This window comes from Taeniopygia guttata, chromosome 1, assembly GCF_048771995.1.
Source record: "Taeniopygia guttata chromosome 1, bTaeGut7.mat, whole genome shotgun sequence".
NCBI classification, from domain to species: Eukaryota; Metazoa; Chordata; class Aves; order Passeriformes; family Estrildidae; genus Taeniopygia; species Taeniopygia guttata.
In genome coordinates, this window is record NC_133024.1 from 104,872,126 (window position 1) to 104,887,313 (window position 15,188).

The 15,188-nt window shown below is 38.8% G+C and overlaps 1 protein-coding gene across 1 annotated transcript in view; it reads right to left on the bottom strand.

Annotated features, from left to right (window-relative positions):
* Positions 1 to 1,567: 1,567 nt before the first annotated feature.
* TAB3 (TGF-beta activated kinase 1 (MAP3K7) binding protein 3) overlaps positions 1,568 to 15,188 on the bottom strand; it is a 43,857-nt gene continuing 30,236 nt past the window's right edge. Inside the window, exons 4-7 of the mRNA XM_030282448.4 lie at positions 12,097 to 12,257; positions 9,901 to 9,994; positions 8,289 to 8,372; positions 1,568 to 6,127 (exon numbers count right to left, since the gene is read on the bottom strand). Coding sequence (XP_030138308.3) covers positions 5,979 to 6,127; positions 8,289 to 8,372; positions 9,901 to 9,994; positions 12,097 to 12,257 — 488 coding nt within the window. The 3' untranslated portion in view covers positions 1,568 to 5,978. The remainder of the gene's footprint in view (positions 6,128 to 8,288; positions 8,373 to 9,900; positions 9,995 to 12,096; positions 12,258 to 15,188) is intronic.

The window sequence follows — 15,188 nt, forward strand, 5'->3', positions numbered from 1 at the left end:
TTTAATTCCCAGGCTTTGTGGCTTAGTTTCTAAAGCAGTAATGGAACCATATTGACTTCATTTTTAAGTAAACCTGGCAGGAGAGATTTTGTTAATGTCAAGAAGGAAGAAGGGACAATGAATTTGTAGCTTCAAAATGCAGCTTGCAAAACCAGCAAATACGTGCAAGGTTCTAAGTCTTGCGTGTCTGGAAAATTACCTGCAGAGTTTTTCTTTGTTTTGGTTTAGTTTTTTTTTGGTTTTGTTTAACTCAATACATTACTGTTTTCTAGAGAAACAGAGTATTTTCCTAAGCAGAGTGGTGCCCCTTAAAAAGGCTTTGGCAGGTCTGGCCTGGCTCTACTGTCAGACTAGAACGTGTCATAATCATAGATCCTCCAGCTAAAAATTAACAGAGCCCCTTCTTTAACAACTTCACAAGGTTTCCATAAAAATTCAGGCAGCCAACTGAGTATGGAACACTTTGAGTCCAGCCATTCAGACTAAATCAGGTATCAACCACCTCCTTTGAAAAGTGCATTTCCAAGCAGAGATGGTGCAGTAAAGAATACACAGCACCTACTCATCACAGCATGGACTAAAAGCAGCAGTACTACATTCCAGGAATATTTACCAGACCACAGGACAAACTATCTCTCAAAGAGCCACGGGTTTAAGACATGGTTCACTGCTGCCAAAACCAAGTTATTCTGAGGAATTAATCAACCAGTTTTATGCAATTCAGGCAGATCTGCCTCCTCATGACTGCAGGGAAACAACAAAAAATGGTGAACACTTGTTGGACTGGTGTCTTTTGGCTCGGCATGGTCTCCATTAGCACAATATACTTTACAGGTATCTCAACTTTTGTATGTTTTTTTTTTTTTAATCAGTTTCAACTGCAATGATTTCTCAAGTGAAAAACAAATGCTTAATTAAGATACAAACATCTCCTGAGACTGTGATAAAGTCAACTTAGCAAAAAGAGTGCAGAATGAAATTATTACCTGTGTTTCCTGACTGAAGCACAGCAGGTTTGTGAGCAGGAAGGTGATGAAGGACCTTCAGTGTGTGACCAGAACCCAGCAGGGGCACAGCTCCGGAGCTGTGGGGAGCTGGTGCCATGGAGAACAGGGCCCTGGAAAGTGCCTGCACTCCCACTGTGCACTTCCACCTCTCCACCCTCTCCCACAGCAGTGCCTTTCCAAGATGTGAGAGCAGCACAGGGACTCGTGCGGTGCTAGAGCAGGCAGAGCTGCCCTTCTGTGAAGTAAGGCAGAAGTGCTGAGGCCAGCCTCACACTCTGAACGGGCTACCTCCTGTTTCCACACCAGAAGCTGCACAGAAGATCCATCCATGATCTAAATGGGATTCCTGCTCCTTCACATTCATGGGAACAGGATTTGGACCCAGATAAATATTCAGCAAATGCCTAACGATCACCAAAACAAAAACCCCAAAAGCCCTGAAACAAACTTGCTACAGCTATAAGTCCAAGTGGGAGACCAGAAACAATTAGGCTATGAAGGCCAAAAAAGGCTGTACTTTAAAAATGTTTCCCACTACATACAAGAACAAATGCAGGATGTGATGTTTGTTTAGTTTTATTAATTTATTTTTGCAGGAATCTGCAACTTGGAGTATGCACTTTCTGGAGGTACCATGCATGCATAGCCTCTGAATGCTTTTATACAATTTCATCTCTTAGTAATAAGTTCATTCACAGCATACACAAATCTAGAATGTAGACACCATATATACAGGATTAAACAAGATCGTGTCTTCTTTTTTAATGAAAAAATTTAACAGGGTTTCACACAGCAGGAAGTATGAATTAGATACACTGGTGCCACCATAAATAAATAAGTTTCAAGAATACAGTTTTTTAAAATTGGTTTCAAAGATACTGGAAATCCAGGATTATAATATTGCATTTACTCCATTGATTTCTGATTATTCCAAGAAAAATATTCGCATTTATGGACATATACAGCAATGAAAACCCCAACTGAAGAAATGTGGCAAAACTCAGTCATGTCTGGGTTCATGTAAGACTGACTTTTTAAAATGAAAACAAATGCAGCTGCACACAGAGACAGTACTGACTGTGAGATGTGATATCTGTGCATGTCTTCCTTCCTTGTGGGATTTGGAGTCACTGCAGTACAGGGCACATCAATTCTGTGGTACCAAATTGGCTGTTGAATTGTTTATGTCCAACCAACCACTTCTCATCAGGATAGTCATGTTCACATTCTAGGGTACACCACTGGATTTTAAAAGAAGAACTATCATCCTGATGACAAGTTTGTTTTTAACATATTTAATATTCTCACATTCTTTTTAAAAACATTCTTTATTGTTTTTATTTTGTCCCCGTTTAAACTCAAGTATTTCTATTTCAGTTTCAAGGGATTTTACAATCAATATTAAATGTAGAAGTATTTAGAAATTGAAAAAGTATCTAGAAATTGAAGTGAGAGATGTATAGCTGGGAGAGATAAAGTAACTGAGAGAAAAGCTGGGTTTAAAAAAAAAAAACCAAACATGATTCAGTAGCATATCATAATCAGAAAGTACTGAGACCAGCTCTTTTAAGAATTATTACACCTTTTCACCACACCTCCCATTTTTCAAGGGAAACACACACATACCACAGACACACAGATACACAATTCAATCTGATCTAAGACTACATTTTACAAAGTAATTCCTTTCTTTTTCCTTTCCCACCCCCTTCCTCTTCACCCAAACAAGACTAATAATTACATCAAATTAAAAGTAGATCCAAAGTTCAGGATTTCTTTTGGTTTACTATGTTCTGAATAATTTTCCACAAGCCCCACTCTAAATAAACTCTGAAAGAACTACAGTAGTATCCTATAATTAAAGGGAATTCATCTTAATAGCACAGTAAATATAAAATAAGCTTTATAAAATTTCAATGAACAGTGAGATCATTTTGAATAACTGAATGTCCACGTCAGTTACAATCTAGTAGCATGGTTGAGGGAAAGCACAGTCATTAAGGAAAAAAGAAAACACGAGTAGTGCATTAACTCAACACAACAGCATCAGCATCCCAACATTCTCTCTCTCACACACACACACAAGTTTTATACAATACAGTGCATTTTGTTGCCAGCTGACATTAGGGTTTTATGTGCATTCAATAAATATTCTATAAACCAATCTTTTTGGTATAATCTACAATTCAGTTGGGGTTTGAATGACATCACCTGCTTCCAGAAGCAAACTGGATCTTCCAATGTTCAAAATTCAATTACATTCTAACAAACTAGAAATATTCAAGCACCATGTCAAGTCTTTACTATTAACGTTTGAGTATGGACATTTACAAGTAAAAGAATACAAAAGAAGGGTGTGGTGGTTTTCTTTGCTTGTACAAGCAACAAATGAGAGTAACTGAAAAAACCTAGTAAAGTCATTGGAACAAAGGACTTATTTTTCAATTTAATGGTGCTCGCTCACTCTTCCAATGAGAATCTTGCTGTGGTGGCAGCCCTCCTCTTCCTCTGGTGAAGCTGGGACTAAGATTTGCAAGTCTCCACGTAAGGTTATTGCAGTTCAGGGCATTTTTGGACTGAATGCATATTTGCACCTCCTCCTTTGAAAGTAGCATCTATTCTGTCTGAAAATGGCACAACTGTATTTTTGCATGACACCCCTACTCTCATTTGCTGTCTGTCACTTCAGTTGTGATCTTTTTTGTAATTCCAGCAAAAGCAAATGCTTTTAGAACTTCACCAGAAGTACAAAGGAACAAAAATTTGAAATAATACAATGGCAAAGGCAGCAGGATAGAAAAGCCATGAAGTTACTGGCATTGTTTGGAGTAATTTGTTATACAGCTGATAACAGTAATGCTTCTGCTCATCTGTTTTCTAGTTCTCAGTTTTGTCAAATTGTCCACTGACATGCACAAAATTAATACCTGGCTTTTAACTTCAGCTGACAGTAACTTTCCTACCCCCTTCCACATGTGATGAGCTCCCCTCACAGCAGTGTAAATCACTAGGAAGGAAGGAAAACTGTCCCTGATGTCTTTGACTTAGTTTTGCTCATTAGTGGTGCATACTGATTGCTGGAGATCCCTTAGCTTATTTTAAATTATCCTGAAGATTTAGTGCAAGAACATATTGAAAAATGCCAGATAAAATATTGGTTCCTCATCTAAGTTCAACAGTTTGGGTCTTACTGTTGTCTTTATAAACTGTGGGGAAAGAAGACACCAGATTGAGCAATGCAGTCAAGATGAGTTTTTCTCCACCCACCCCTTGCAAATGCTGCTTTATTTTAAATAAGGATTCAGACATATGATTGTTCTGCCACAGCTTAGCATGTTACCACACATCGAGTGAACTGTGGTAATTGACAATATGGATGTGGCTGCCATGAGCTAAGAACAGCTTAAAATGAAGTTGTTTAAAACTCTCATGGTAAAGTTAAGAGCAAATTTTGCTTTACCAAGTCAATTGTCATAATTCAGCTGAAGTACTTGGCTGCATCTCTGAATTGTGATGAAGTTATACCATAAAAACTCAAATGCACTGTACCAGTCTCCGACCAGTACACAGAACACCCTACACAGTCACACAGTTGTGTCACAGGATCATTCAGCTGCCCAAACCCACGTTTGATCTCAAAGTATCGAGTGCTTTATTCCAGCAGCCTGAAGCATTCAGACAGATTGAACATCACCTTTAGAATACAGTGTATCATAGGCAGGTAAGTACCAGTAGGATTTTCAATTGCAAGTCTTGTGTTCTTTAACCTATGACAAATATTTCCTGACCAAAATAGAAAGAATGCAGTGCGTAATTCTTCAGGATCTGGCATCTGCTATTTTGTACAGGCTGGTTTATTAATAATGTGCAAATAAACCTTTACTGAAGAGCTGATTAATTATTTTTCAGCTAACTTTGATCTGGGGCACAAAGTACCTTCTGTGCTGTAAACACTATGAATTCTTCACAAATTGGAAGCTGAAAAGGCCTAAGGAACCGGGTACAAACTCTTCTCAAACACAACCATGGCTGAGCCCAAGTCTTCCAAATGGAATTTGGAGTAGCCTCTGTTTGACATATCTCACTGTGCTGCTGCACAGCACAGGCTCAGAAGGTTGTACAGAAAAGCATCCTTTGAGCTTGGAAACACGACGGCCCAATGAAAGCATGCAGCAGGATTTTCATCTGCAACGTGGTAGAATTCATTCTTGGTTTATTACCAGTGTTGACACAGCCAGGTGGGCACTGTACAAGCAAACAGGATTGTAAAAAATTTCTCTGATTATACTCTCTGTAACACTCACACTTCCTCACTGAGTCACCTCAGGTCACTATTTCAAACAGCGATTTTTTGTAGGCATAAGTTACCCTGAAAAAAAGCAGCAATTACAAATACCCTTCTCCTTGTTTTTTTTTTTTTTTATACATTGCAAAATTTATCATTGCATTTACCTGTCTTCTTTTTCAGTAGCTTACAATCTAGAAGCACAGGGAGCCTTTGTTTTCCAGCTAGCTGTGGCCAGGTTAAGTCAGCTCTGGCTCTTCAGTTTTTCTGGTTAAGTGTAACACTTCACACCATTACTAAGAGTCCTATAATTTTCTTTTAAAAAACAGTAGGTTTGGGTTGGTTGTTTTTAGAGCCACTAAGCAGTAACTATAACCACAGGAATAAACACCAGTAGTTACTTGCTTTCCTGCATACATTCTTCTCAAAATTAATCCTTTTACATTTTCAGGTTTAATTTTCTGCTTTGCTCACAACAATGGGAAGGAATTTAACCCTTAATTCATTTATTTTCTAGTGTAGCAGAAGCAGAAACATCCTAACACATTACTCCCACCCCTTGCAGTATGAAGATTGTTGACTGGCAAAGGCCAGGCCGGTGGACTGAAAGGTTCCCCATGTTTCCTTCTCTTACAGCTGTTGGCTTGAGAGCCTGTCTTCAACCCAGTGCAGCCCCTTCCTGAATTTCAGGTGTATCGTGGCATTTCACACTGTTCACAGCGATTTAGTGCTGGGTGATTTAGAAAGGTGCAGCTACCACAATTCCATGGGGCCCCTTCAAAGTCTTCATCTCTTGGCTGAGTCCGTGGAGTCTGTTTGGAGCTGTTCTGATGCTCTAAAGAAAAGCCAAAAGAAAACATTTTATTTCAGAGGGATTAATAGTCAAGACAACACTACTGAAAGGTCACCTAATTAAACAGACTATCTTAAAATGAACATGGAAACTTTTTCCTAAAGCACTAATAATTCCGGTTGTGAGATCTGGATATTTGAAATATTTCACTTCTGTAAAGAGCCACGTACCTGTAACATCTTAAAACCAACAGAGAACTCATCCCTGTTAGCTCACTGATACTGCTAAAGGTTTAATAGCTTAAAGCATACAAATTTCTTACTGGCACTGCAGCACCATCCTGTTAAGGTTTACACACAGCAGTCTATTTCCAAATATTTAACAACAATAACCCTGCTTCCCCTGAAAGGGAAAACTACTTCTAACTTAGCTGCTTCAAGCAGTCTGATGTAAGACATATTATTTCTAGCATTAATTCAGGCTGAAAAAGAATACAATCTAAAAATAAAATGACAGGCCTATTTCAAAACAAGACAATTCTTCCTCATGCCTTTGAAGCAGGGATATATGTATGTAAATCAGCATTTAAGTCGGTTTTCACTCATAAAGTCAATATGTATACAAATCACACAACAGGCCTTAACCCACAGAAACCCACAATTTTCCATGTCTCCTGACACCACCTCAACGCCTCAGGTTATTTACTGTAACTGTACTTATCTATTATAAGTAAGGAATACTCCAGGATGTGGTAACACATCACCTTAGAAAATGTTAATATTTATTAACATTAACACATACCTAGAAGGTACGCTAAGATACCAACTGCTAAACATCTGTAAACTCATGTCTAACAAAGGCCTGCAATTTGTAACTGCACACAAAGTAAATTTGCATTTGCTGTCCCACCTGCTAAGAAATGCAACAGACCCTGACAACAACCTTAGTGCAGATAGTACTTAAGTCTTCAGAGACAAACAAAGGAAATAAAAGTAACTTTTTGCTCAGATGCAGTCTCCAGGCCAGAAGCTGCACAGTCACATCAGCAGGGCTTGACCTCAACAAATTCCTGGTAAGCCAGGCCGTGTGGGCACTCACTGCGTTCCACCGACTGGCCAGATGGCAGCACAGAGCACACCCTTGTCTGCCCACACCCGTCTGTCTGCCCACGCTTTCAACAGCTCAATATTAAACAATATTTATTATTTAAGAAAAAAAATGTGATGCCTCCGTGTAACAATCCAAGCTCTGAATACAGTACAGCAGCCATAAAACTGTAATAAGCTGGCAGACAAAACCTGGAAGCCTGTTGTACGAATCCTTACGAGGCACTATCTTTCTAACTAACAAATAAAATAACTTATCTCACATGAGTTTTGCACATTATTTTGCTTTGAAATAATACCTTAAATATGGTAGTGTAATTAGGCAAATGTCTTCAAGCACCACAAAGTTAACAATTCCTTAATCAACTGCATGATAACTGCAATTTAAGGTGACTCCAGCCAGGCACACCATGGCTCACCTGATGCTACTGCTTCCCTGGACACCACCACCTAATGCAGGGAACTCCTCCTGGATTATCTTTTCTTTGAGCCACAAGCAGCAGTTCTAGGCCTTCTCTCTCTTTCAAATTTCCACACAAAAATAACTTTATAACACTGAGGGGTAAAACACTTGCTTCAAAAGAGGGGGAAAATTTCCTAATATTAATTCAAAATTCACCTACAGAAACCTTTGTGGAGTGTTATCAGCGACCAGAACTCATTTACAAACCTTGGAGTGTCAGGGAGGCTGCAGGATTACTGATTCAGAAGAGCTGCTTCCTTTACACTTAACAAGTGCAGTACGTGCTAGTTACAGCAAGAGGAGACACAATATTATAAATCTTATCCCACATAACATTTTCAGGGAAAAGAATAGCTGGTTTTTTTCATATCAGAGCATAGGATCCCACACTGGTATTTCAGCTCTTTCTTCTAGCAGGGAATAACTATTTATAATCAAGGTGGTATTAACAGAACATTCATTCACAACAATCTGCCTGAGGAAAACAAGTTGTAGGCAGGATTACTGCACTTACAGAAAAATGTCCTGGTTTGAATTACAGACAGAAAGTTAAAGTAGAGCTGCTTCCTGTCACCACAAGGAAAAAAGCCTCACTCAATGCAGATTTAATGATGATGCCTGTTTGTTGACCTACCTTTTTTATATGGCTTTGGTGGCACAACAGGACCAGGCTCTATGTTATCATAGAAGTTACACGTGGCTTTCGGATCAAAGTTTCCTGTTAGAAAAGAAAAAGAAAATGTGACCTGAAGATAATTTATATGTCTATGCCAGTGATATGAACATCCAAAGGCTTCTTATTTTATACATCTTTTTATTATGACATTGTATCTTAGCTTTTTCACAAGTTTTGTCACAAATTTTTAGTTTTCTGTCAATCATAGTAATTTTTAGCAGGGCAATCCCATACTGAAAAATCAACTCGAGCTCAACATTTTGTTTTGCTGTGAAAACATGTGAATGTATGTCTTCCTACAGGATAATTCCTTGATAAGAAAGGACTGTGCATATCCTAGTCTGTTTGATTCTATTTAAGACAAATTTCTGTTGCAAAAAAGACTTTTAAAAACCCTAATAAATTTCTGTTTGCCAGCCTCTTGGTTGCAAGTTGTCATTCAGGTCTATATTACTTGGCCATAGCCTTTGTCAGCAAGAAGTTAAAATTTTAAGTAAACCATCTTCACAAAGGAGGTCTTTTTTTTTTTTTTTAATACGCTCTTGACAAAATCATTTTATGTCACCACTTTCTTTCTAATGGAATTTAATTTGGCCAACAGAAGAATTATCAAGTCAAGTTTATTAGGTTGCAATTGAAGAAATACCCACCTTTCAGAGGTCAGTTGTCACTACTAATATAAATTGAACTCTAAAACCTCCAAATATTCACATTTAAGCACATGCCATATTAGAACCATAGGATCATGTAGGTTGGAAAAGACCTCAAAGATCATTGAGTCCAACTGCTACCCCAGCACTGCCAAGTCAATCACTAACCCTTGTCCTCAGGTGCTGCATCTATAGGTTTTATATACCTCCAGGGATGGCAACTCCACCACTTCCCTAGGCAGCCTGTTCCAATGTTTGACAACTCTTGCCCTGAAGACATCTTCCCTAACATTCAATCTAAACCTGCTCTGGTGCAACTTGAGGCTGTTTCCTCTCATGTGTCACTTGTTACCTGGGAGAAGAGACTCCACCTCACCACAGCCTCCTTTCACATTATTGCAAAAGGCAATAAGGTCCCCCTGAGCCTCTTTTTCTCGAGGCTGCCTCAGCCTTTTCTCCTGTGAGTGACTCTCCAGACCCTTCCCCAGCTCTGCTGCCCTTCTCTGGACTCACTCCAGCCCCTCAATGCCTTTCTTGTAGTGAGAGGCCCAAAACTGGACACAGGATTTGAGGTGTGGCCTCACCAGGGTTGAGCACAGGGAGACAATCCCTGCCCTGGTCCTGCTGCACACCATTGCTGACCCAGGCCAGGTGCCATTGGCCCCCTGGGCACACCTGGCTCATGTCCAGCTGCTGCTGACCAGCACCCCCAGCTCCTTTTCCTCCAGGCACCTTTCCAGCCACTCTTCCCCCAGCCTGTAGCTCTGCCTCAGGTTGTTATGCTGCTTGTTGAACCTCATAAAATTTGCCTCACCTCACCAACCTGTCCAGAGCCCTCTGCAGAGTCTTCCTAACCTCCAGCAGACTAACATTTGTGACCATATCCAAATGATGTTTTTTAAAAAGTACCAATTCAATACCTCTAGATTGAAGGAGATCAACTTCTTTCAGTGTACAGTCAACATTTATCTGGAGTTGTCTGTTGAGGCTTCTCAATCTGGTCATTTCCTCAGGCTAGAAAGAAACATTCCAAAATAGTAATTGTGGGAAAGTCAGAATCTTATTTGAAATAGAAATAACATTGCTATGTCTTTCTTAACAGCCTTACTAAAAACTGAGTATAGATAAGGCACTGAAAGAAGTCCAACTGTCTGGCCTACTACCCCTAACTCACTTGCCCTCAAAAAACATTGTTCTATTGGCATGTGAGGAGAAAAACAGACAAGTTACTTAATATTAAAATTCATTAGAGTAAGATGACATAGCTGAGCTCAAGTTTATAAAATCACAAGTTACTAAATTCTATATAAATCGATGACTTACTACCCGAGTTTGCATCAAGATAATCAAAACAGAATACAAACTGCAGCCCACATTAACTATTACTTGCTTATAACTGAATGAGGTCAAAAGTTTATTCATTTGCATAAACCCAAGGAGCTCCAAGAAGCCAAACCTTTTAGCCCAGTATACTTAAATCATTCAGTGATGAAAGATTGCAATTATTCTTAACAGCATAATCAGTTATTTAAGTCCATATATTTGCATATCATTAAGAAACCCTAAGTTACTGGAATGCAAAGCTTTCTTAATGCCAGCAGCATCAATCACTAACACTTTTAATCCTAGGATATATTTCAGCATCAGTCACAAAATCACAGAATATTCAAAGTCACAAGGAACCTCTGGAGGTCATCTAGGACTTTACGTCCCAGAAGTTCACCAAATTAGCCAAGCTTGGCTTCCCTTTGGAGAATCTATGTGACTACTGCTGACCACTTTCTTGTCCTTCATGTGCCTGGAAATGGTCAGCAGCATTAGCTGCTCAATCACTTTCCCAATGATCAAAGTGAGCTCCAGCCAGTAGTTCCCTGGGTCCTCCCCTTCTTGCAGACATCAGTGATATTTGCTCTCTTCTAGCCTTTGCGAACTTTCCCAAACACCATTAATCAACCAAAGATTACCTGGAGTGGCCTTGCAATGACACCTGCCAGCTCCCTCAGCACTCATAGGTGCATCTCATCCAGGATTATGACCTCGTGTACGACTGCTTTGCCTAAGCATTCCCTGACCTGATTCTCTTCCTTTAAGGGTGTACCTTCTCTGCTTCACACTTTTCCCAGGGTGAAGCCTGGGAACCTGGGACTCCTGATGGACTGTAAAGACTGAACCAAGAAGTTAGTTCAGTATCTCCAGCCTTTTCCATGTCCTACGTAACCATGCCCCCCAACTTGCTGAGCCCACATTTTCACTGGTCTTCCTGCTCTCACCTAGGTAGTAACAGAAGCCTTTATTTTGGTCTTTGAAATCCTGTGCCAGGTTCACCTCCAGTTAGTTTCTGGCTTTCCTAACCTCATTCTGGCACACTCAATGCCTCTGTACTTCTCCCAGCTACATCTTTGCCAAATGCTACCCTGAAACAGGTGAGACATAGAACAGCCATAGTAGGAAAACAGCCAACAGCCCTTCTGTACCTTCCAGCCTACACCTGTGTGCTTTGTTTGTGTCAATACAGCCAGTACGTCTGAGCTGATTTGCTTAACAACTACACACAGTGGAAGCTATTTTTCAGCCAGATGAATTCCCTTATCAGAGCCCCACACATGTTTGGGCTAGAGTCATTTGCAGGTGGAAGTCACACAGATAAGAAGAATCAACAAGGAAAATAGAGTTCCAACTATTTCAGGCAACACTGCCACTGAGAAGTTATTCAGCACATCCTGCACCTACCAAAAGAGAAATACTGTCTATGAGAAGCAACTACTCAAACAGTAAAATAGCTTTTTAGAAACAAAAGTTAAACCTTCCAGCATGAACACCAACCTCTATATGGCTAAAGCTTATTGAAAAGACTTGGACATATTTTTATTGGCTATTGAGACCAAGTATATTCAGCTCTGTGGTCCACAAAAGCACATGCATACAACTTTCTGAAGTTTTGCTGAGAACACCAAGAAAACTATACACATATCCATTTCATCAACTGCACAAATTAGCTTATCACAAGTCAAGTACTTAAAATAAAGTGTCCCCAGAGACTGAGGATTTTTTTGAACAGTACTTTATTTTCATCAGAAAAAGTGTATTTTTAATTAAAATACTAACAAATTGCTTACTGTGGGAATTGCAGTTGTGCAGCTGACTCTCCGAAGCCGTCTCTGCATCAGATCATGCTCCATGCCGTTGACTTCAGTCTTCAGGCGTTCAAGCTCTTCTTTCTCAAGCTTCAGTTCCTTTGCTAACCTCTCCATCCTTGCTCGTTGATGTAACAGCAAGGCTGATGTTTTACACAGAAGAAACAGTTACTAGCACATAAAAACCTGAACACTGAATTCTTAACTTAAGTCTAAGGTTCATGAGTGACCCTTTTGGAAAAAGAAAGGTGATCGTAGACATGCAGCCAAATATCAGTGTGAAGATGCTTCCATGCCAAATGAACTACAATTTACAACAAAGGTCTTCCAGAATAAAAACATGTTTTATACAGTAACTTGAAGTTGTTATTACCATTTTGGTCAAAGCTTCTTTTTTTGCATTTGGTCTTTCTTGTCTCAAAAATACAAAGGCACCTGTATAAGGAGACAGCTTCTCAGGATGAAACAGCAACCTAGTTATACTACTACTCTACTGACAAAAAAAAAAACCAAACCAAAAACCAGAGGTAAGATCAGAAGGTAACACACACTTCATACCTGCTGCTCAATAGCAGCTGACACATCAGCCCTGAGACATTAGCCAAATGTCAGTTCCAAATTGGTTTTTTTCCACTACTATTACAAACTGTGGTATAACTTTTAAGTAGTCTTAGCTTTTCAGGGAATATTGTAATCCTCAATACTGTAAGTCCCTAGGGTTCAAAGGTAAAACTATAGAGCTTCAACAAAATACACTAGAATATCCAGAAAATAAAAAGTTGAGTCAGCTCAGGTGCTTCAGATCTTAGTTTTATGACAGATCGATTTCTCCAACCTCTCTCTGCTGTTAAGTCACTCACTTATTTTCATCATGGTACTGAAATTTATGACTCTCAGTCACAAACTGATGTTGGGGTCCCAGAGAACCAAAGAGAAGAATTTTGATTAGCTAGAAGATAATATTAAATTTCCTAAAGAAGAGCATTTGTCAGTATTTCATCATGATGCAAAGCTGGCAAAGTCAGTGAGATTCTTAATCCTTTCTGATCAGGCTGGTTTTACCTGATTGAAGTCTGCTAGGACAGAGGAAAATAAGACATTTGATGTGGGTATTCAGACAAACATGCTGCTCATATAACAATGTTCCAGCAAACTGTTCAAAGTAAGGACGCTGTAGAACCTGCAAAATGCTACTTCATGAAAAGTCCCAACCAGAACGTGCCCTTTTCTTCACCTCATCCAACAAAGGCAAGGGAAAAGCACATAATATCCAAGAATATTAACACATGAACTAAAAAAAATTAGAAAAACAAGTAACAACATAACAACTTACTGCAAAAGAAGAACACCTCAACCTGTTAGAAGCAGATTCAGCATTCCACACAAAAATGTAGCACTGTAATTTGGATTTTGTATGGATTCACCAATTCATGGCCAATGAATAAACACCAAAGAGCCTAGCCAAGAATAACACCGGTTGTTATTACACTACAGGCACCAGAATAATTGAACAGAACTGTTCTCTACTTTTTCAAGTAGCATAAGTCATGCAAGCAGAATTAAGAAAAAAAGTACAGATATCAGACTGAATGATTTTCCACTATTGTTACTAAACCCTGTCTCTGTGTGATTCCTTCAACTTAACATGGTGTGACTACATTTCAGAGCTTCACATTATACTCTAGTACAACTCATCAAATATGACTCATATTACAAAGAAGTAAAGTACAGACACCAGAATGAATTTCTGCTTACACTTTTTACAATGGCTCACATTCCAGTGAAAATGAAACAAAGTTGTTCCCTAAATTAAGCTGTTAAATATACTCTTTTCTAGGACTCCTTTGTGGTAGTAAAGAATAGAATGTTTATTCTTCTATAATTTATTTCTATCAAGAGTTCAGAGTGCAGCAATAAAAAAGAGCTCTGGTAGGTATTGCCACAAATGCAAACACCCCAAAAAGCATATACTAACTAGTATTATTTGGTTTGCTTTTCAGAGACACAAATCTAGTGGAAAGCACAAAGGAATCTAGTGGAAAGCACAAAGGCAAAACCGGGTTTCACATTTCAGAACATGTTTTTCGCATCTATGTGAAGCTACTTGTATTCTTCTCACATAAATTACAACCTCTGTTGAAGCTGTAATAGTGACACTACCAAACAAAACACAAGGTCTCAGTGCTTTGACCTACTGGCATTCATTTTTACTGAAGAACTGGGTCTACAGAATTTCTAATTGGGTCTAGGAGGTACAGAACAGCTTTGTTGATGAGTTAGAAGAGCTCAAAACGCAGTAAGTGAAAGAAGAAATCAAGAACTAGAGCAGCACTATAAGCTCTCACTTCAGCTCTCTGAAGTAAAACAAAGGCTAGAACGAACAACAGAGGAATAGACTCTTCTTTCCAAACACAAATCCAGAAAATACCTGCTGTAGGTTATCATTCTGTCATTACCCAAATGACTTCTTTGAATGCTTGCAGATTGATTCACTTGCTCAATTTTAAATGTTTCAAATCTATACAGCCGATTACTCCAAGAAAAGCAGTTTTCAGTTTAGGGTTGACTTTTTTTTTCTTTACTGAATTGACAAATTTTTCATTTATATATGGCATTAAAACTATGTTTTATCCCTGTGCAGCAGAATACACATCCTAAAATTTGTCTGCCAATCTCTTCTTCCTCTTTGAAAACTTGAAGCAGAAGAAGTGAACTTTTAAGTTCTTCAAAATAATTATTTTATTACCTTTAAAAAGTATTTTTATTGACAAAGTTTTTTTAGCTGCATTCTTATCTCTGTCTCTTCTCTTTCATTTAATATTCTTCAATCTAAACCAAAAGCAGAAGCTAGTGCTTCAGGTGCTCTAAAACACTTGAATATGGAACAAATACAAAACATTATAAAAATCCACATGTAAATTTATGACCCAGTTCTTCAATGCAGAATTGACAAAACTGACACACAGTATATGAACAAACTCCTTATCATTGTTAACTGCAGTGTTTTAAGTCCCCTAACATGAGAAGTACAGCAATGTTAAGTCCCTTAGAAATTCTTTATGTATTAAACTGAA